The sequence below is a fragment of the Pimephales promelas genome, chromosome 12 (genome assembly GCF_988280905.1).
Source record: "Pimephales promelas chromosome 12, fPimPro1.hap1.1, whole genome shotgun sequence".
Taxonomy (NCBI): Eukaryota; Metazoa; Chordata; class Actinopteri; order Cypriniformes; family Leuciscidae; genus Pimephales; species Pimephales promelas.
The window spans coordinates 15,432,149-15,455,556 of NC_142780.1; the positions used below are offsets into that span (position 1 = coordinate 15,432,149).

At 37.8% G+C, this 23,408-nt stretch overlaps 1 protein-coding gene across 1 annotated transcript; it reads left to right on the top strand.

The window, feature by feature from the left end:
- Nucleotides 1-292: 292 nt before the first annotated feature.
- On the top strand, nt 293-14,155 carry plekha8 (pleckstrin homology domain containing A8). The gene is made up of 13 exons (XM_039694555.2): nt 293-440; nt 851-967; nt 1,826-1,981; nt 2,421-2,551; nt 4,379-4,537; nt 4,642-4,682; nt 4,770-4,864; nt 4,962-5,232; nt 6,887-6,972; nt 7,649-7,707; nt 9,797-9,998; nt 10,107-10,168; nt 12,158-14,155. The coding sequence occupies exons 1-13, from the start codon at nt 392-394 to the stop codon at nt 12,353-12,355; spliced, it is 1,626 nt and encodes a 541-aa protein (XP_039550489.2). The 5' UTR covers nt 293-391; the 3' UTR covers nt 12,356-14,155.
- The last annotated feature ends 9,253 nt before the right edge of the window (nt 14,156-23,408 follow it).

Sequence of the window (23,408 nt, forward strand, 5' to 3'; positions counted from 1 at the left end):
CCAACGCAAACGTTACCACCCTAAAATACAACCCTTTATTATTATTGGTCAGCTTCTTTTGTAGACACGCCTTAAAAACCAATATTCAATTTTCATTGGAAGTCAAACACATAGTCCCAGTGCAACAACGCCCACATGCTCGTACTGTATCCAATCAGAGATGCGCTAAGAGAAAATCCCTTAGACGTCAAGCGCTTGGGCCGATCCTTCTATGATCACATGGATTTGTATTCTCGAAGCATTTACGAAAATCATTTGCGTAATTTGTACTCCCGGCAGTGACTTTGCGTCTTTTACGTACACTTGTCGTAGTTAAGAATTATCTCGAGTTTCTCAAAGCGGCTGTGTTGGGCTCAGTCTTGCCACGACTAAGTAATGAATTGTCAAGAGAATGTCTACCATGGAGGGAGTTCTCTATAAATGGACCAACTATATCAGTGGTATGTATGCTGCGACACTTAAAAGTTATGTGTTATATAAATAAGGGAAGTGTGTAAAGCAATTAGCCTGTTTGCTAGCTGTAGTTGTGTATAAATGAAGTTAAGTCATCATCCTCTTTAACTCTCTGTGTCGATACTTTATCCAATGCAGTGACCAACTCAACCACATACATTCATCTGCTAAAAAAAAAAATGTAAAAAAAAAATAATCGCATAAAAGTTCCTAAGATTATCATTATGTATTGGATTGTGTTTTATTCACTTTTGACAATGGTTTGTTTAAAGCCTCTTGACTGGAAAAACAAGTCAAGCCATATTATGTTCATGTATCTTAAACGTCATCATATGCATTGTTACATGTGTCAGCTACAGCTTAAAATGTCATTATGGCTCGTTTGTGTCTTTTGAAGGTTGGCAGCCCCGTTGGTTTGTTCTTGAAGGAGGCACTCTTTCCTACTATGATTCTCAAGAAGATGCATGGAAAGGATGCAAGGGCAGCATCAAAATATCTGTGTGTGAAATACAGGGTAAGGAAATACTTGTGCCTAACCTGAGCAGGAAACCTAATAATGGTTACATCACAAGCATCTATTCTTTATATGCTTCAGGATGTCATAATACGCTTACCCAATCTTTGGGAACTTTTATGTCCTAGGGGTTCATTTTCATTACTGTCTTGAAAGCTTTTTTATATCTATATCATGCCATCTGAACTTTTTCCCCCTATTTTTCAAATTATAATTTTATGATTTTCTAAGACCCAGACTATCAGACCCAGCTATAACAAAAATCATTGTAAAAGTATGAATTATTACATGATTATAACTGTAAAGTAAACACAACATAGTTTGATATTTATTGTGTGAAAATGATCTATTATTGCCACTGCTGCATAAAAAAAATGTCCTTAATACATAAAAAACAGTAAAGAGCATGAGATAAAGTATGTGAGGCATGATCCGAATAAAAAAAGTGAGATTCTTTTTGTTGTAATTTCATCAAAAAGGGTGAAAATATTATTTAATTGTATTTAGGATACATGAAATGCTAGATATGAAGAAAAATGCCTGCCACTTTCGACCCTAAAATGCTATTAAACATTATACTTAACTTGAGATGTGGTGTAAATGACACTGTGGTTGAAATCCTTAACGCTTTTCTTAAGAAAAAAAGAGGGGGAAAGTTTGTGATTAATGTGTGTTCACTGTTAATATGTTTTGACAGTCATTATTTTTAAAAGTCCACAGGCCCCACAATTACTAAGTACAGTAACAAGTAACAAGTACAGGACCCACCTAAGTACTGTATTACAACTATTGTGAATGATCTTACAGAAGGTATACTTTGCTAATCCTTCTTCTTTGTCCTCCCTTTGCCCATTGTAGTTCACCCATCGGATTTCACAAGGGTTGATCTGATCATTCCAGGAGAACAGTACTTTTATCTCAGGGCAATTAATGCAGCAGAGAGGCAGAAATGGCTTGTGGCGTTAGGGACTGCAAAAGCCTGTCTTACAGACAACCGGACTAAGAGAGAGAAGGGTGAGTGTTGTATTTCTGCTGAAGTAGACACGATATTCTCTGTAGATCATCTGGCTTTTCTTTTCGTGTTAATATGACAGTGAAATATGATAAAGTAATGTATAGCCTAGGGTATTGTGAACAATACACTGTAGTGTTTTTTTAGTCTGTGTCTATGGACTTTTCAGCTCCTACAATATGACAAAATTAATTTTCAGCTGTTTTACACATTGAATATTTATAGTTTCACACTTCCAGGAAAAAAAAAAATATACCAAAAATAATTTTAAACTTCCTGTTTCGATAGACAATGTGAATAAAGGATGCAAAACCCATTTCTTGGGATTCAAATTAAATGACATAACTCGTTCAGGTCATGATGTTTCCTCATGTTGCAATTCTTCAAAGAACTGTCTAGGAAGAAAATGAGTTTCAACACTAGTCTCTTCTATTTTCTTAGAGCTCCAGGAAAGCTCAGAGGCTCTGAAAACAAAAATGTCTGAGCTAAGGCTTTACTGTGACCTTCTCCTTCAGCAAGTGAACAAAATACAAGAAAGTCCTCTAGCGGAGATGACAGCTGATTCTGAGGAGGTAAGAGAGTGTTGTGTTTATTTTAAGTGTCGACCTTGTCTACCTCCTGCTTTACTGTGCATATTTTAAGGACATCATTGAGGAAATCCTAAACAATTTACAAGCTCGTCAAACATTAATAATGCAGGGTTATAAGTTTATCTTTTCATACCTTATCATTCTAAAGGGTGTGTCACACTTGTATTTCGGTAGTTTGGTCTGGACCAAAAAAGAAAATTATTACATTTTTCCTGGTTCACTTAGCAGTCACACAGTCATTTTTAACACTGAACCTAAAGACACAAAACAAAAACAGCTTTTATGATGTATATTTTGTGACGGAACTTATCGAATATTGTGTGCTGGGTTAAATGTGCTCGGTGTATGTTTGTTAGTGATGTGGTACATAATGGAGCTGAGAACTCGTGAAGAGCTTATAAAATGTGTAAAGGGCTCAAAACAGTGTCAGGAAGCTCTCTTTAACACACAAACGAAATTCTCCTGCACGGAGATGCAGTTCTGATGCCTGTACCGAACTGTGATGAATAATATCAAAACTATGATGAGAAAAAACAGGTATGCTTGAGGATTCTGTCCTTTTTGGGTCGCATGTCCTGTTTTTGGTTTGTTTGCATGTCTTTTGTCCGTGTTGCATTCATATTTAATTCGAGCCGCACCATAGTTTGTTTGGAAGTGGACAGAGACTAGGGGACGGGGGGAAAAAATCGATTCTTGAATTGCGATGCGGACGTGGACGATTCTGAATCGATTCACAAATGTCAAAAAATCGATCCCCCCCCAAAAAATATTATATTATTAATTTACTACAAGTATGCTCCTAGTCAGGCGCACATTTATTTTCCCGTTGGTTCTTTGCAATGTTAATAAAATATATTGTACATTAATTATTTGTGGGTCATTACTTTGTACTTTTAAAGCAAAGTGTTTATAGTCACACACACGCAAAAGATTCAGATAATCGATTTGTAACATTATAAATGTCTTCACTGTAACTTTTGATCAATTTAATTTATCCTTGATGAATAAAAGTATTGATTTCTTTTTTTCTTTCGCCCAAAAAATTAAATAAAAATTCTTACCGACTCCAAACTTTTGAACGGTATTGTTTAATGTTACAAAAGCTTTCTATTTCACATAAATGCTGTTCTTTTGAATTTCTGGGTGATTATCTGAATCGGGTGCCCTTCAAGTCCCCCAAACTCTTTTCAAAGATTTTCAATTGAAGGAAATCACAAAATACATTTTAATGCTTTCAATTAATAGAACCAGGTGCCTTTGCATTATAATGCAACACAATTGCTTTTAAAAAAATAAATAATTTAAAGATAATGGGTTGCCTATGTAGTAGACAACAAGCATGGTTGCATGTCCTCACTAACCATTACATTTTCATTGAATATCAAACAAATAAAAGTGCAATTAATACCAAAATGTTGCTGCTAATATAATCATGTGTTGGTCTAGTGTATTTTCGTTTATTGTTGTGAAATAGAAAATCAGTAATCGCTAACCGAGAATCGCTAATAATCGAAAATCGACTGTAATCGAATCGTAACTTCAATAATCGTAATTGAATCGAATCGGGAAATCAGACAGATTCACCCATCAGAGACCCATATTTTTAGCGTTCTTGGTCCACTTGTTTGGGTGCACACTAACACCAGGGTTCGTTTTAATCAAACCAAACCTGCCAATTGTGAACACACCCTAAATGTTTGTGCTTTGTCTTTATCATAAAACCAAGGGTTAAAAAGCTGCCCTGTACTGTTCAGATTGGTCAAGTGGCTCTGGAAATTCAGGTTTGGTGTGGTCATGTGTTGGTTTCAGGTAGGGGATGAGACAGGAAATCTAGTGAAGTCCACATGCACCACCTTCTTAAAGACCCTGGAGGAGTGTATGCAGATTGCTAGCCGAACCTTCAATCCAGATCTTCTGAGTCAGACCCCTCCAGGCTCTCCTCCTGTGGCTACCATCAAACCTCAGAAGGTATATTAAATACACCGTAATCACCAACTGGAAAGTACAAACGTTTGTGCTGTTGTAATTCTAATTCAGTTAGTAAAAAACTCAAATATTTCTAATTCCCATAGATCAAAACTACTGATCCAAAAAATCAGCACCAAGGAGAAACGTGAGTTCAGTAACATTAATGGATGCTTGTGGGTCGGGTGTGCATTTTGTTTGTCTCTAAAATGTTGAAAATGTGTGTGTTTTGCAGACAAAGGGACTTAATAAACACCTCAGGAACATCAGCACATGAGAGTGGACCAGAAAATGAACCACCTCCATCTCCTCAAGAAAGCACACCTACAGGTTTGCCAAGCATTAAGCCAGTCGGATTCAGAACTGGTGCTACATTTTGACTCGCCTCAACTCTCATTTCCGATCTTGTCTGTCTTGTTTGTTTTAGGAAGTGGTTTAATGGAGGAGCCTCATAATGGCTCTTCATCAAGCACACATGACCCTGAAGAACCTGTAGGAGAGAAGAAGGACAGACCACCAGAAGAAGCAGACTGTGCTCAAGAAAAGCAACAGGACGTCTCGCATAGCCCCACACAGAACAAAGAAGAAATGGTCACTGAAGGAATCCAGGCTGACCTGGAAGTGAACAAGCCTCAGTCTGAGAACACACAGGAAGAGGAAGATAAGGTGGACACATTCTTCAGTACCATGAGCCACAGGTATGAGGCGCCTCCGTTGCTGTGATCCTCTGAAGAAACAAGATGAATGTACTGCACACATTTACACAATTCAGAATCCAGTATTCCTAAAGTTACAGCTAACACTACTCTTAGAATTTTTGTTTTACAGAAATGTGCTATATGTAGAGTCAGTGAAAATCTAGAAATCTCCATATAGTAACATTGTGTTCTAAGGAACCAGGTGCAATGCCATAAAGTGACGTTATCAGTCATGTCTGTTTCATGTTAAAGGAATGTCCAGGTTAAGTGCAAGCATTGTGAATGCTGTGAAATAACACAAGTTGAACACATGATCCGAGAGTTCATAAAAACAAACAAAAAAATGCATTGACTGAAAGTCTATGAGATCATTTGTAGTGAGTCTAGCCTGATTAGATTATGGTTTTAAAAAGGCACTTCCCACAAATAGGGTACATTAGGTCTCCCATTTATTTTTTTACAGCAATAGAGGTACAAATCTCATTTTTTTTGTTAGCTAAACAGTAGGTGCATATACATCGTGACAGAACAACATAACGAATTTTGACAGAAACACTCAAAATGCCAGTATTAAATATAGTGAAGTTGTATTATTTCTGTTCAATAATTCCCGTAATTGTTTCCCAGCAAACAAATTTAAGTTCTGGGAACGTTAGTTTAAGGTTAGGGGAACGTTCCCGGAATGTTCTCCTTACGTTATAAAAATGGAACCTAAAAATAACCTACATGGAACGTTCCTATAACGTTCTTGTTTGGTTCCCAAAAAATAACCTCATTCGGGAACGTTAGGAACGGGAACGTTCTGTGTTTGCTGGGTTATTGTTAATGTCTTAGTGCAAGAGTACTATCAAAGTAAAACGCATACAATTTAATAAGCTAGCACAAGTTTGATGTATAACTTTATCTGAAAAAAAAAATTACAGCAATATTTAATCTCAAAGTAAAGCAGCTAGCAGATTATTTTGTTTATTTATGAAGTTAAATTGTTTTAAAATAAGTAAATTATGACATTTTGATGAACAGACAAGCACCTTCCTTGCTGGAAAACAAAAAGTTTTAAGACTGTAATTTGTTCCCTGTTTGTGGAAAGTTCCAAAACAATGAACTAAATGTCTCACAATTTCATATATAATGGTTTCAATATGTAAAGATTTGAAAGACAAATGGTCCATGATTAAATGTTTATCATGGTATGTTTTCTTTTGATCACTCAAAACGAGACCCGGCCTGTGATGAGGGTTTGTAGATCCTTTTGCTATATATAATTCTTTCATCTTCTTTATGTAATGATGAGGTCATCATATAACTACAGCACTAATCTGTTCCAACAACCCTTCATTGGGCTGAAACTAAATTGCATTGAACCAGTAATGTTATCAAAGCACTGGGTTGGTATTTAGATATAAAACCTTTTCAGTATTATACCACTGTGTGAAGAATGTATAATTTTTCATTTTCTAAACATGTATTTAATGTGTGCCGTTCTCAATTAAGGAATGCATGCTCCAAACCGGTTTTCTTCTGCTTTGACTTTGCCTGCTTTTGTATTTGGTGTTTTATTTGATCAAATAAATGTACTCTCTGTTGATGTGTGTACTAATTCACATGTATTGTCCTTGTGTGAATGTCTGTGGTTTTTTTTCTTTTCTTGTAGATTTAGTGATATAATACTGGAGGACAACAGTGGTATTCCCACACAGGCCTTTTTGGATTCTTGCTATGCTATAGTACCAGTTTTAGGTAGGACACTCTATCTTTCACTCTCCCTTTTCCACCCTTTCTTTGCTTCGTCTTTTTTCCTTCTGTCAGTTCTGTCGGCTATCTGTCTTTGCTCTCATTAGTGTTGTGCTTATTAAAGGTTGCAAAAGGCTTGTGGGAACATTGATTTCTGACACTCTGTGCATGTGTCGGCTCTACACGCGCTCTTGATTTTAGTTCATTTTTCTTTCATCTCATTTAATAATTATTAATAATTATTCTGCATCTCATATTAGTCTGCTCATGCTCATGCATGCTCTGATATGTCTTTATACTGGGACAGTTCAGTGAGTACCCAGAAACACAAGAAAATAAAGTCCAACTGTAGCAGCAATCACTTATGAAAGCTTTTGTACAGCACTTTCCTCTTAAGAACATACAGTGGTAATTCATTTTTTATTTATTTATTTTTGAAGGGGCACCAGTTAGTCTTTAACATTTATAATTAAATATAAATACAATTTTTATTTAGCATTTATTTGAAATAGATTTTTTTTTGTAACGTTGTAAGTTGTTACTGTCACTTTTAATCAACCCATCCTTGCTGAATAAATGTATTAATTTCTTAAAATCTTCCTGACCCCAAACTTTTGAGTGTATGTTTAGGCGCAAAATAAGTTAAACCAACAAAGTACTTACAAAGGTTTTCTCCCCTCAGACAAGCTTGGACCAACTGTCTTTGCTCCAGTTAAACTAGATTTTGTGGGAAACATTAAGGTAAGTGTAACATGTAAACAACGAAACTCAATGCATCCTTTTTATATAAATAAAAGCAAGAAATATAAATAATAGGGGGCTTGTTTTGAATTACATGAGCAGTGGGTTTATGGATTATAGATTCACTGTAATATACACTCACCTAAAGGATTATTAGGAACACTATAGTGGGAAAGGGATTCGCCATAGGGAGAGGCTAGTTGGCACTTGGGTCATTGGGTCCAGGCTAAGCTCCTCGTCAGATCTGGATACAGCCTGGATCCGGCAGGCGGCGGGAGAACCTCGGAATAAACAAAGACACTCAAATTAGCGTAGATGCCATTCTTTTTATGATGTAAGGAGTACATCAGGGTTTAATGGAAGTAGCAGCAGAAGACCCCACCGGGTACCACTCATCTCCACTACAAATAGGAAAAAGAGGCTACAATTTGCAAGAGCTCCCAAAATTGCACAGTCGAAGACTGGAAAAATGTTGTTGGTCTAATGAGTCTCGATTTCTGTTGAGACACTCAGATGGTAGAGTCAGAATTTGGCGTAAACAGAATTAGAACATGGATCCATCATGCCTTGTTACCACTGTGCAGGCTGGTGGTGGTGGTGTAATGGTGTGGGGGATGTTTTCTTGGCACACTTTAGGCCCCTTAGTGCCAATTGGGCATCGTTTAAATGCCACGGCCTACTTGAGTATTGTTTCTGACCATGTCCATCCTTTATGGCCGCCATGTACCCATCCTCTGATGGCTACGTCCAGCAGGATAATGCTCCATGTCACAAAGCTCGAATCATTTCAAATTGGTTTCTTGAACATGACAATGAGTTCACTGTACTAAAATGGCCCCCGCAGTCACCAGATCTCAACCCAATAGAGCATCTTTGGGATGCGGTGGAACGGGAGCTTCGTGCCCTGGATGTGCATCCCACAAATCTCCATCAACTGCAAGATGCTATCCTATCAATATGGGCCAACATTTCTAAAGAATGCTTTCAGCACCTTGTTGAATCAATGCCACGTAGAATTAAGGCAGTTCTGAAGGTGAAAAGGGGGTCAAACACAGTATTAGTATGGTTTTCCTAATAATCCTTTAGGTGAGTGTATATACAGTATATACATTCAAATAATTCTTAAAAATATACATGGATATGTGAGTATTTATATATACAAAATAATTATACACACATGTATTATGTAAATACAAACTATTTTGGATGTGATTAATCGCTGCCCAATATATATATATATATCAATGTACCCATATTTTTATTAAAATACCTGGAAAAATTCCTTGAGTTGGAGTATTGTTTATTTCCTTCAGTATTCCAAATTAGATTCCATATTTCTGAAATAAACTTTGAATTGTGCCAATATAATCAAATCAAACTGAATGTTATATTTATTTATTTTAATTTTTGTTAGCAAATTGTCTTAAATTTTTGTTAATAGGTTTGACCACTCAAAGTGATGTCCTTGATGACTTTGAGTGGGTTTCCTTACATATTATGAATTGGGTCTGCAAAGGTTGGATTAGAGATTATGGGGTTGGTTTGTGTGGGGTGCTATCTAACATTTCACCTAGGGTACCAAAAGAGCCTGAGCCTGGGTCAACAATGTCCTCATTTGTGAGTTTGACCCTGGATCACAAGATGCTCGGGTATATTTGTGGCAATTGCCAACAATAAATTGTATGGGTCAAAATGATCTAATTTGCTTTTCTGCCAAAAATCATTAGGATATTAAGTAAAGATAGTGTTCCAATTAAGATGTTGTAAATTTCCTATCGTAAATATATAAAACATTTACTTTTGTGAGTGAATACAGCACAATCGCGAACATAAATGGACAACTTTAAAGGCGATGTTCTCAAAGTTTACATTTTTTTGCACCCTCAGATTCCAGATGTTCAAATAGTTGTATCTCGGCCAAATACCATACATAAATGGAGAGCTTATTTATTCAGCTTTCCGATAATGTATAAATCTCAATTGACCCATGTGACTGGTTTTGTGATCCAGGGTCACATTTAGTGTCTCCATAACCACTAGAGGGCATCATAACTTGATCCGAGTTGATCCTCCTTATTTGCTCTATCAGAAGATCCAGCAGAAGGTGGTGTCGGATCCTGAGAGTTTCCCCACCCTGCAGAGCATCGTGCTGCACGAGGTGGAGACGGAGGTGTCACAGGTGCGGAACTCGGCCACAGAAGCGCTGCTATGGCTTAAACGTGGACTCAAGTTCCTCAAAGAATTCCTTTCTGAAATCAATACAGGGATGAAGGACGTCCAGGGAGCTCTTAGTAAGTCACATGATCAAGTGTAAAACTGTGATTAATGGTTCATGTGTCCTTGATATCAGTGCTTTGTAATGTGTCCTGTTGAAAAGTGTTTTTTTTCTTTTCTTTCAGATAAAGCATATGGAAAAACATTACGGCAATATCACGGATGGGTTATTCGAGGAGTCTTTGCAGTAAGTATTGTTCTAAGAACTGCTTCTCCATTTTAAATGAATAGTTTTGTCTGAAAATGTATTTGCCCTAGTATCGAGCATTTTTCGTTTTGAAGAATCGTTTGGCAGCTCTCACCAAAAAAGATTAATAATACCCAGGGGCTGTCAAGCTTTAAAAATGAAAATGTCCAAACAAATAAAAATATTAATAATCATTTTTTTGATCCCTGCACGACATGGGTCTGAGTGGTTGTGGGGGTTGGGTTGATCGTGGCAAGATATCATGGTCACAAATTAAAAATTTGTTCCCTCATTAAACGAAAAAGTAGATATTGAAGAATCTGTTCCCACAACACACACACACACACATATATATATATATATATATATATATATATATACAAAACTTGATAGATTTCACTATATATATATATATACACACTATATATCACCATGAAATCAAAATTGACAATTGTTAGTTTTTTATTTAATATAGCAGTATTTAGTATACATTTCTTTATCTGTTCTTTATCTGTTTTTTTTTATTCGTGTGCCCTTGTACCCTTTGATCAAAATAACTACCCCTGTCCCTCACATGAAATCACAGCGATAGCAAATTACAACCATCCAATCAATTCCCAATGGACAAAATCAATTCCCGTCCTACATTTTTTCCTGTTCAAGTAGCCGTTTAACTCAGATATACGTCACAATAGAGAATAAAAGACTTCTATCATGCAGACTTTAAAATTGACCTTTTGTGTTCCATTGATAAAATAACAATATTCAGTTTTGAAAAATTATGACAACACAACGCTGCGGACCTGGAACCGGTAGATATATGCCCCTGGCAGTTTTAAGCCCCTATTGTTCCTGATGCGTCCAGTACTGCGAAATAACATAATTAACCCTCTGGGCTTCTTCGTAAATGGGTTACACTTGGCTTCCTCCCAGTCAAAAACGGACGAAGCCTCAAAATTTAACTTTACTTTTTCCCAGGATAACCGATCAAATATATTTTTGTTCTATAATATTTTCTGATTATTATTTAGAATTTTCAGAGTTTTTTATGATACTTTGCATTAATTATATAATTTTAAGAGCTATTTTTTCCATTAGAATTAATATATATATTTTTATTTTATATTTATATATTTTTTTTTTCAATAAATGCAACAATTCACATCAAAATAGAGTGCCAGCTTTATAAAAAAAAATGTTCCAGTTGAAGAAAAAATAGTTACATGTGTGCAATGTCCTGTACAGCCTATAGGCTGCCTATAGCTTCCTATATAAATACATAGGAAGGCTTTTTGATTCCTGTTGTTGTTTTAGACATGATTTCTCTATCTTATTCATTTAAAAAAAAAAAAAAAATTAGATATACATTTAGATATTCTAAAAGACAACTTATTTATTTTTTTAACAAATTTTTTTAGATAAGTATCAGGTTTTGCATTATGATTACAATCAACCTATAGCACTTGGTTAGAAAGGGAACACAATGCAAACATTTTTGTTACTCAGTATTTGATCATTCAAATAATTGAACAAAAGAAGGGATGGTTAGTGGTAATTCAAAACACTTTACAGACATTTTGCAATAAATTGGTATTTTTTATAAATTTTTTTATTCAATAAGTAATAAAAACTTCATAAGGGTACAGCAATTATGATCGAACAGAACTAAACATAAAATAATACTAATTAAATCGACACGTACACATTAATAACCTGTCCATAGACTTGACAAAGTTTTTTTTTTTTCAATTTAATATAAACGTTACAGTGTAGATGCACTGATTAAAATATTTGTAGATATTCAGTTGGTCTTCACTCTCTTTAATGATGACTTACTGCAGTTATAGGCCGTAGGTTTTTATATACATGAGATTGAGTAAAACATGTCGTTGTGAGTTTATATATGTCTGCAGCCTCCCCCTACTCGGACAACATGCATTCAAATCCCCTTAGGCCTTCTGACTCAGTTTTTGTGTTTGTGTATGTTAGCTGGCTCTACGGGCTGCTCCGTCCTACGAGGGCTTCATGGCTGCTCTGGTTTCTCATGAAGGCGATGAGCTGAAGGAGGGTTTCAAGACCGGCATGCACCGAGACCTGGACTTCTACCTTCCAGCTATGGGGAAGCAGCTGTCCATCCTGGATTCTCTCTATGAGGAGTACGGCTTGGAATCAGACGAGATCGTGTGACTAACACAAACGCACCCGCACAGCGAACACAGCTTGCTTCTGAAGGAGCTGATCGGTTTCAGTGGTGGAGTTGTATTTCTTTCGCCCACTGTGGTAACCGAACCCTGAGTTGGTGTTGAAGAAGACAGGGAGGTTTCTGTGAGGGCAGGGCTTGCAGAGACTGACCAGTAAGAGTGTGTTGGTTAATGTGCTATCTGTAAACTACAGTAAGTCATCCCTGCAAAATTGAAACAGTCACATAAAAGCAGGGTGTGATTCCAAGTGTTTTCAGGGAACAGCTGTATTTTTAGCAACCTTCAGTGGAGTGATCAAGTGTTTTGTCAGACTGACCGTATGTATGACACGCCAATTCGTATTTCCATTTTTGGCGTGCTATCAACACGCATAATCGCTTTTCAGCGCGTTTATGAATGCCGTTGACTTAACGTTACATTACTGTATATATAAATATATGACCTACCCCACCCCCGTCCGTAAACCTACCCGTCACTGGGGTTAATAGCATTTATGAGTCTTCCCCTACCATCCTGGGAAAAAAAATATCGCTCCCCAGATGTAGATCTACACTTTGCTTCGTTTCGGAATCATTCGGACATTTAACGGCGTAGACATACACGCAAAAGATGCCGGTTCGTTTCGCCGTGGACATACACGCGGATAGCTCAAAATGCGTATAGATAACACACCACTTATGTGGTGTGTATGTTTACGCAAAGTCATGACGCCATGTTGGTTTTGTTGACATTGTTTGTATGCGTTTTACATACACATTTGGGCATCAGAGTGCAAACTGCAGATATGGTGAAGAAGGTAATATACCATATTGTTCACTTGGAAGTGAAGATATTAGTCGTAGTATTCATTGTAAAAGTGTGCTTTTCTCCTCAATATTGCATTATTTTTGTTCAGGTACACATTCATTTTAGATTAGCACAAAGATTTTGGGGGATTTTTTTCATGGGATTCAGAACATGCATCATGAAACCATTAAGTATAGCCTACTGATATGTTTCGCAGAGACAGTCTTTAAACACATTCACAATTGCTCCAATTTAGGACTTGTTGGATGTACTTGGTTTTAGGGACCAAATGAGTTTCTTTTTCTTGGTTAGGTTAATTCCGGAAAAAATGTAGCTGTGATGATCATGGATGTTCATTGACAAAAGGAAGTAGTTGTGATATTTCCTCAGTGAGTTTATTTATCGACTTATTTATATGAATATCAGTTCTAACTGATGATTTTATTGTAAGAATCATATGGATGCTAATTTGTGCATGTTGCATTGCATGGGTTTTGTTTTTATATTTCAGAATTATATTACTAAATGATTAGCACATAATGAGGATGAATGTTCTAGGTTTATATTTTATTCTAATTGCATTTCACAGAGTTTAAACTATAATCCCACAAATCATTGTCTTTTTTAATATGCATTTTTTTTTTCAATTCCAGTTTTGGTTGAACTGTCACAATTTATTCGATGTGTCCTTTACCAGAATCATTAATGGGATAGGTCACCCAAAAATGAAAATGTCATGTTGTTTCAAACATTTATGACTGACTTCTACAGAACACAAAAGATGTTTTGAAGAATGCTGGTAACAAAAAAAGTTGTACTGACAATGTAAAAATGAGATTAGTATTTTTTTTTTGTAGACATGAGGGCAAGTAAATGATGACGGAATTTTCAATTTTGCCTGAACTAACCCTTTAAATCTTTATTAAATCAATACGACATTAGTTCAGGTGACATAACACCATTAAAAGAATGTTTGCTTTTAATTCTCCCAGGAATAGCACACAGTATTCATGTTGTCATTCACTAGTATTAAAATGTCTATATGCCTTTTTATATGTATTTACTAATTGTAATTTTAAATTGTCATTTAAATTGTCAAAATTCATACTGAATTGGTTGCAGTGTTTTTAATCTTTTAATTAAAAAATATACAAAATTCTTAGCAACATTAATCTATTTTTTAAATATATTTCAAAGTCATGAGATGACCGTTTTAGACACGAGGCGACAGTTTTAGACACAAGTAATGTTACATCATCGTTATGACACTCAATCCTTCAATATCTGGATGTGGTTGCCAGGATACTCTCACAACAACAAGGATGATCACTAGACTAATTAATAAGGGCCGAGAATAGAAGGATGTTTTTTTACATGCACTTGCATGTGTGATAGAGGGAGAAAGTTTGTTTATATATATATATATATATATATATATATATATATATACACACACATAAAAAAAATCAAATAACCTGAAGCAGTGGATTTACTAGTAATCTGTTGTGACTACGTGTACAATAAAGGAATATAGTATTTATTATATAAGCATCATTACAGTTCCGAGAGGAGCTATGTTGCGATAAATACATTGGAAACTCTTAACCTATTCAACATTGCTCAATCTATTTCCAGGGTTCTGGTGGGATAACAGCTTTGGCAGACAGCATGAGGGATTGGCACATGGATGCCAAATTGCAACACCCTCATCACTCTTAACAACATCTGGCCCTCAGATAGCGTTTTCCAGTGACCTGAATCAAGCTTCCTGGAAGGAGAGGTCTTATGTTAATTAGATTATAGCAAAACAAACAGACCGTAAAATACGCTGTGGGCGAAAATGCCTTGTTGATGCTAGAGGTCAGAGGAGAATGGGCCGACTGATTCAAGCTGATAGAAGAGCAACTTTGACTGAAATAACCACTCGTTACAACCGAGGTATGCAGCAAAGCCACAACACGCACAACCTTGAGGCGGATGGGCTACAACAGCAGAAGACCCCACCGGGTACCACTCATCTCCACTACAAATAGAAAAAAGAGGCTACAATTTGCAAGAGCTCACCAAAATTGGACAGTTGAAGACTGGAAAAGTGTTGCCTGGTCTGATGAGTCTCGATTTCTGTTGAAACATTCAGATGGTAGAGTCAGAATTTGGCGTAAACAGAATGAGAACATCTATCCATCATGCCGTGTTACCACTGTGCAGGCTGATGGTGGTGGTGTAATGGTGTGGGGGATGTTTTCTTGGCACACTTTAGGCCCCTTGGTGCCAATTGGGCATCGTTTAAATGCCACGGCCTACCTGAGCATTGTGTCTAACCATGTCCATCCCTTTATGGCCACCATGTACCCATCCTCTGATGGCTACTTCCAGCAGGATAATGCGTTTGTGACCATGTCACAAAGCTCGAATCATTTCAAATTGGTTTCTTGAACATGACAATGAGTTCACTGTACTAAAATGGCCCCACAGTCACCAGATCTTAACCCAATAGAGCATCTTTGGGATGTAGTGGAACGGGAGCTCCGTGCCCTGGATGTGCATCCCACAAATCTCCATCAACAGCAAGATGCTATCCTATCAATATGGGCCAACATTTCTAAAGGATGCTTTCAGCACGTTGTTGAATCAATGCCACGTAGAATTAAGGCAGTTCTGAAGGTGAAAAGGGGGTCAAACACAGTATTAGTATGGTGTTCCTAATAATCCTTTAGGTGAGTGTATAAACCATCAGCATAGAGGGTGAGCTGCCAGCATCCAGCCGCTCTTGAAAGAAAGCCAGAATTACGGTCACGTCACAGTTTAGAGTGTCCTCATCTCTGCCCACACACCAGTTTGCGAACAGCTTCCACTTAACGGTGTAAAAGCATTTTGTTGAAGGGGCTCTTGCCTCCGCTATTGTGCTTAGCAATTGTTGCGATTCAGCCAGCTGGCTCACTCCGCACTGACCTGCCATACAGTCCATGAAAGTCCATGTATCGACTACAGAGGAGTTATCGACAATTAGTTCCACCAGCTTCGGAAACCATGATTGGTTGGGTGATATCGGCACTATCAGCAAGAGTGTACCTCTCCTCGTGATGTTCTGCAGAACTAGCTGCATTATTTTAACCAGGGAAAAAGCATACTTTCACTTATTGGGCCAGTGGCTTGACGGCAAAAAAAATATGTAAAAATCCTATTGTGTTTTTGTTGAGGGATGGTGATGCTTCCAGAACTGGCCAACAAAAATATTTCATCATTGCGCTCTTTAGTTTGCGTTTTTAAAATTCGATTTTTGTATTGATGAAAACTCATCTAATCCAAGATTTAAGAGTTCTTGTAAATTGTTTCTTTGTCCCTGGATAAAATCTGTCCATTTATGTATGCGTTTGTTCTTTCCATGCTATTCTCTTGCACCTTGCATGCTTACCATTCCCTCCTCTAGGTCAGGGATTTTCTCTGGGGCCTTGGGTGACAGCTGGGTCCTCTCTATTTCCTGCCTATGAGGCCCTTTTCCTCTGTCCTACACCAGCACCCGAAACGTGACACCACCTGCATTAGTATAATCCATCATCATACACATGGCAGCTGCCCTTTTTCCTATTTAATCAATCTGATTAGTAGGCTGTAGACAAAATCAGTATTTCCCATATTTCTCTACACATACAATCTAGTCCACTGAATGAGTGAGCAAATTCAAGCACTGTGTGCATGGCTGTGTTTAACTCCACTTTAAGACATACCCTTGCAAATTTCCCCAAGCACTTCCTCTCAGGGGAATCCCACTCACCATTTTAAAGTGCTTTCAACGTCCTCAAGTGGACGAGGGAAGTTTAAATGGACAGATATGTGGGACCCTTGATTTTGACTGAGGGAGCAAGTCTACTCAAGTCTACTCATCTTCTTGCGAAATGCATGAATTAATTCGATGCAATGCTCACAGTGCATGAGCTTACCCAGATAACAGGGAACATTCTCAGAAATGTAAGAAATAATGTTATTCGAACATACGTTCAAAGTTCCCCAAAATTGACAAGATTTTCTGTCGTTTGACACTTTTGCGCTTTGCTTCCATTGAAGATATTCTTTTCTGCCAATACACTGTTATACATCTTCTGAAATAGTGTGCATCTTCACTGGATCCAAAAACAAGCAAAGAGGAGAATCTGCAATAGCAATGAACAAATAAATAGCAGTGAAGCGACGCAACTGACACATTCAAACTATTTGGAAATAACTTTTTTGGTGGTCGTGAAGTATCAACTAAGGCTCAATCCCAATTCACCCCTTGGCCCTACCCCTTGTTTTCGAGAGTACCCCTTGGCCCTTAAAACAGAGTTACAAGGGCCAAGGGGTTGAAATATTCCCCTATGAAATGGAACAACCCTTCATGAACCCGATACGTCATCAGTCGTCGGCGATGGCTCTGCCGTTACAGAGTTTTTGCTCTTAACTTTGAGGAAACATGATGATTATAACTTTCCTTCCTTGAAATGCATGTCTTTTCTGATTCGGAAAGGTAATTTATTATACAATTTCTTAATTCAAATGACAATAGTATTACAAGTACATGGTGGTATCATCTGGCGCTAAATTTAAATGTTAACCATTTGCGAAGCCATCTCGCCGGTGATTTGTGATGCATTGTGAACTTTCTCGTAGCCCTCAGTTTGGAGTGTGCCTATGAAAAATTTCCATTTCGAGGGCTATGTAGCCCTACCCCCTTCGCCCAACCCCTCGATCTCAACAAGAATCGGGACACCCTACCCCTAGACGTGAGCGCACAAAACGGAGGGGTAGGGCCAAGGGGCGAATTGGGATTGAACCTAAGTACCCACTCAGGCGAGTATGCGATTTCGGACGCAGCCCAGTACTGTGTTTAAGTCCAATGTCTTGTTCACTCGGATGTTAAAGGGTTAGTTCACCCAAAAATGAAAATTAAGTCATTAATTACTCACCCCCGTACCAACCTCGTAAGACCTTCTTTCGTCTTCAGAACACAAATGAAGATATTTTTGAGTAAATTTGAGAGGTAGATCACTGCTACTTCGGCTGCCTATAAGGGATCGAAACTTGACGGCCCAGAAAGTCAATGAAGAAAATGTTTAAATGTTCCTTGTGTCTACAATGGCTCAACTGTAATTTTATCAAGCGACGAGAATACTTATTGTGAGAAAAAAACAACAAAAATAATGACTTTATTTGACTACTCAATTTCTTCCTTGTAGGCCTGAGATGAGAGTTCAAGAGATTTCCACGACGCATGCGCGAGAACTGAAATGGATTTGTCTGAAGTGTTGAGTAGACTTACTACCTCATAGAAGGGGGTACCATTGAGGGGTCACAGATCTGTCCAAATAAACTTCCCTCGACCACTTGAGGAAGTTGAAAGCACTTGAAATTCAAGTGGCTGGAATGAGCACTTCATCTTATTCCAGACAAATGAGCCAATGGTAGCTGCTCGCATCTCAGCCTGCCTGACAGACATACAGTACATTTCTGCCTGGATAAAGGACCACCATGCACTTGTAACTCAACCCTGCGAAATGGTCACTTAAACTATGGATTTCAATGACCCTTGTGACCTATAGTCTTCATGGTGAGCTAGAAGAGCAGATATACTTTTAAACACATTGAATAACTTTCCCAAACAAAATTTCTGGAAGCCGGGCTGAATGAGCAAGCACTGTTACAGCATATAAGACATGGGCCAGAGTCACCTCTCACATATCAAATAAAAACATTAGAGGTTACATTTCAGTAATCACACTGGTAACTTCTATAAGTAAAATCTCATAAGCCTAGAAGTCATTCAACTCATGTGATATTTAGAAGGAAAACATATTGATTAATACCTTGATTATATAATCACACATTAGATACATTGATGCAGCAGAGGACGAAGCAATCCTTTATTTTACATGCAGCTTGTGAATGACTCTTCTGACGGAAAAAATAATTGATATCCTTATATCTTATTTTGAAACAGAAATAAGCAATGTTTTTAATACGTGAGACTTGTGATTAGTTTGCCACCTACAGGTAAAGAACTTGAATAATAAAAAAATGCAGTGATTGCCACTGTAAAACTATTTGTGCTACAAATCAGTGTTTATGATTATGATAATAAATTAAAATAATATAATATGTACCAGTTTGCAATATCATCAAGCAGCATAACAAAGATTTTGTACAGGAAAAATAACTGGAAGCGAATGACGCGGGAAGCCTCGCACATTCAAATTGCATGAAAAAATAATGTGGATAAACAACAACAACAAAAAAAATCTAAATATGAGGATACTCCTTTGGGGGTTAGAAACACCCCTGGTTTCAGACCACTACAATGGCTGTACCTTTAAATAGTGCACTATATAAGGGTATAGGGGGGCGATTTTGGACACAGCTTAGGATTTCAACAAGACATTTCAAACTCCAGACTATAGGATTATCAGAAAGTTTCCACTCAGCTGCAATGGAAAGTCCCGGGCAGCTATAGCTAAATAAGACCCCATTTGAGCCCCCACAAATGCAACAGAGTCTCACCTCGCACCCTGTTCCATGTGGCCTCTCTTCATAGTCTCATACTGGCATGTTCCCAACAAAGTTCAAAATCAGATTCTGTTATGCAATGCATATGTAAGATATTGCCTAGCTCATCTGCAGGCAAATTACTGTAATGAAATTAGTGGGTAAAGACATGGCTCTATAATATGGTTACTGAACGACAACCATCTTCAAAAATCTCAGTGCCAAGCTGGAGGTTTCCTGCCAACCTTTAGAAACATAAATACACATAATTAAAAAATTCCAGCCCAAATCCACAGCACAAGACCTTTGCAGGCTCCGCTGTCTGTTCTCCAGTGCTCCAGCACAGAGTTTCTTTCCTGAAAACTGTTGACAGCATCCCTTTTGTCTTTCTCTGTCACCTTCCGTCTTCTCCACGATCAATACACTGTCAATCACTGTCGGGCCAAACGCCCACACATACAGTCTGTGAGCAGCAGAACCAGAGACTCAGCACAGAAATGCTGATCTAACTGCGTCTGGCTGTGATCTAGCTCAAAGCTTAGTCAGCTACAACTCATCAAATCTAAAGCAATGAGAGCAGTTTGACATTCTCTGACTGAAGGTTGACATAAAGTTAACCTTAATATGACATAAACCAAACAATTAACCAAAGAAAAAAGAGCAAGACACACTGTATATGTGCAGGATCATCTTTATGAATCAACCAGTCAGCTTCGTTTGAAACAATTTTCTTTGGTCAAGCAAAAATTGCAACTGTAATTGTAACTGGCAATATTGTGTCTACAATCTAAAGGGTGGAATACACTAAAATACTTTTGTCCCAGTTTACAGTCTTGACGAGTCAGCTGTAAGTCAAAAAAATTGACGAATTTCACTAGCCTGGCTGACGCCAGACCACGTATCATTGAGAAAGAAACATGGTCTGGAAACCACATGTTCATTTTCTCGTATTTGAGGCGTGGTTTACGAATGCCTAGAGCCAAAAAGACGATGGGTCAGAGATTTAGGAGATTTAAAGGTGCAATATGCAGGATTTTTGCAGTAAGATATCCAAAAACCACTAGGACAATGTTGTATATTTTGTTTAGCTGATTACTTACAGTATCCCAAATGTTTCCAACTATTTGTAAATCGTGAGAAAATTGCGATTTTTAACCAAGGAAATGGGATGCGTGAGCAGGGGTGAGGAGTCGCCAGTCAACAATGTCATATCCGCGTTACCCCCGGTTTCCGCCAGGTTTGACCTCGTACTGCAATAGTAAACATGGCGACAGACGTGGACAACTGGGTCGGTTATGCCCGTTATGTGTGCTCAACAGCGTGAGCGTCCCTAGCAGGGTTTTGTTCAAACATTATGGATCATGGCAAGCAGACTTTGAGACAAAAAGAGGACTAAAATGAAGATCAACATCTTTCGAGATGCCGAGAGCTCCACGTCTGCGACTAGTGAGAAAATGTGAGAAAATCAATGTATATAAAACTAATCAATGTTATTTAGTTCAACATGATGAAAAGTTAGAAAATGATCTGTATGTTATTCTCTAATGTTATTCTAGCTTAGTCTCATACAGCCAACAAACAACCTAATGACAACATTCAACACACAAATGCCGTTTGGTGTGATAGCGAAACTGTTAGTTAGAGCAAGTGAAGCAGCTGCATTACCTCAAGTTTAATTCCTCTAATAAACTGACCTGTGCGAGTAATTCAGCGTGTAGTTCGGTAGAATTAAATGTCCTTATTCCTTTAACTGTTATATCTGCGGGACGTTGCGTGTGAAGCTGGTATACGTCTAGCAATTGCGCCCTGCTTTATTCTACTCTGCTTAATGTATTCACTCATCCATAAAAGATCCATCAACTTGACGACAAGATCCATAATATCCATAATATACGTCATCAATATACGCCATTGTTATTGTAAGAGGTAAGCGACCCCTGGTGGCGAAAAAACCTTTAACGTAAAACTTCAAATAATAGCCGAGTCCCAAATAGTCTGTTTCTTTTACACACCTGGTGTGGCTGCAGGTTTGGGTAAATAAAAGCCGGTCTCAAATCTTTTTTTTAGTTTCGGGTTGTTAATCTTTGAAAACTTTTTTGGCGGCCGCCAAAGCAAATTTTTGTCCCGCCAAAGCCTATTTTGATTGGTGAGCGATGTAGAATAGAATGAAAGCTGCGCTTGACGGCGCATAACGAGCATAGAGAGACCGCCCCGGCTACACGCGTGCACTCTCACGTCATCAAACAACATAGACACATCAAACAACACAAGCGCTGTCTTGCTCTCTTTCCCTCGCGCATATTTATCAAATCAATTGACACGAAAGTAAAAGGTTGGAAGACTGCAGTTTCACGTGGAGCATTTGGAGATTTTTAGAGATTATAGACTCAATGAACAACATCTCAATACTAAACTATAAAGGCCGGTTTCATATAGACGCCTGTCTCAAATTTACAGTATATATACACAAAGGCTGTATCAAAAGATATCTTTGTGTCCGCTGCCAAGATGCATCCATAGATATAAACAAACTTCGATGCTTCGATGTGTCGCATATACGTCGTCATTGTCTTGCTGCCCCCTCCCCGTTCTGTGATTGGTTCCCTATCTCAGGGGAAAATTTGGTTCATGGTGTCTAGGCTGCCTAGAAGCGTGAATAAAATCGCGCTGCGGCATAGCAGCATGGGGAAATACAATTTCACAGAAAGTCTAACACAATCTCATGGCAATGAGTTCCCAGATAGCAAACTGACATTGAATCAACGTGGAAACATGACATCGAAACAACGTTGATCTGACATTGTTTTGCTCATCGAATTAACGTTGAACCAACGTCCGACGCGTCATTCTTTCAAAACTAACGGAAAATCAACTTGAAATCAACGCGTTGTTTCAACGTTATGAAAGCAAACCAATTTTCGATTTTCATTTAGCTTTGAAGAATGCCGCATCTGACGTTGGTTCAACGTTAATTCGATGAGCAAAATCAACGTTGTTTCAATGTCATGAGAGACGTCGTTTCCACGTTGATTCAATGTCAGTTTGCTGTCTGGGTTACTATTTTGCATTTGGCAAATTGTCGTGTGAATTTGTACATTCGTACATTTTCGTATGATCCGCTTAAGCCCCAGTGACGGGTATGTTAAGTGGTATGTTTTTGTATAATTCATACAATTTCATACAAAAATCAACATTTGATGTTTTGAGCTGATTTTAGAACTCATGTTTTCATTTTGTCACATGACTCCTAACAATGAGGTGCAATTTCCTGTGTGGGTTGTGTTCGGACCGCTAGTATGATGCCTAGTGATACAAAATCTTTTCAGGTTTTTAAAAGTCATAGTGTAGTGAATTCAGGTTAATCGGGACGCTTTCTGCCATTGAGACTGTATGGGAAAAGTGGCACAAACAACTTGAGTTCACCTATGTGCCCATCATACACTACGCCATTTTCTGTGAAATCGATGAACACTGACTCAGCCCTAAATGGCTCTTACTCACAGCAACTAGTGTCAACTTGTGGCAAAAATTATTTTGGCAAATCTCCTGCAGTCTATTACAGCCAGCAAGTTACATTTTGATGAACGAATATGAAGAGGTTTTTTATTTATTTATTTTTTTACATGCATGAATTGTGAATACTATCAGGAATATAAGAAAGTAAATGAGAGTTAATTTTGATTCCATGTTCACATTTGTATTGACATTGAGTACTAGCATTTTTTTGTCTCAAAACT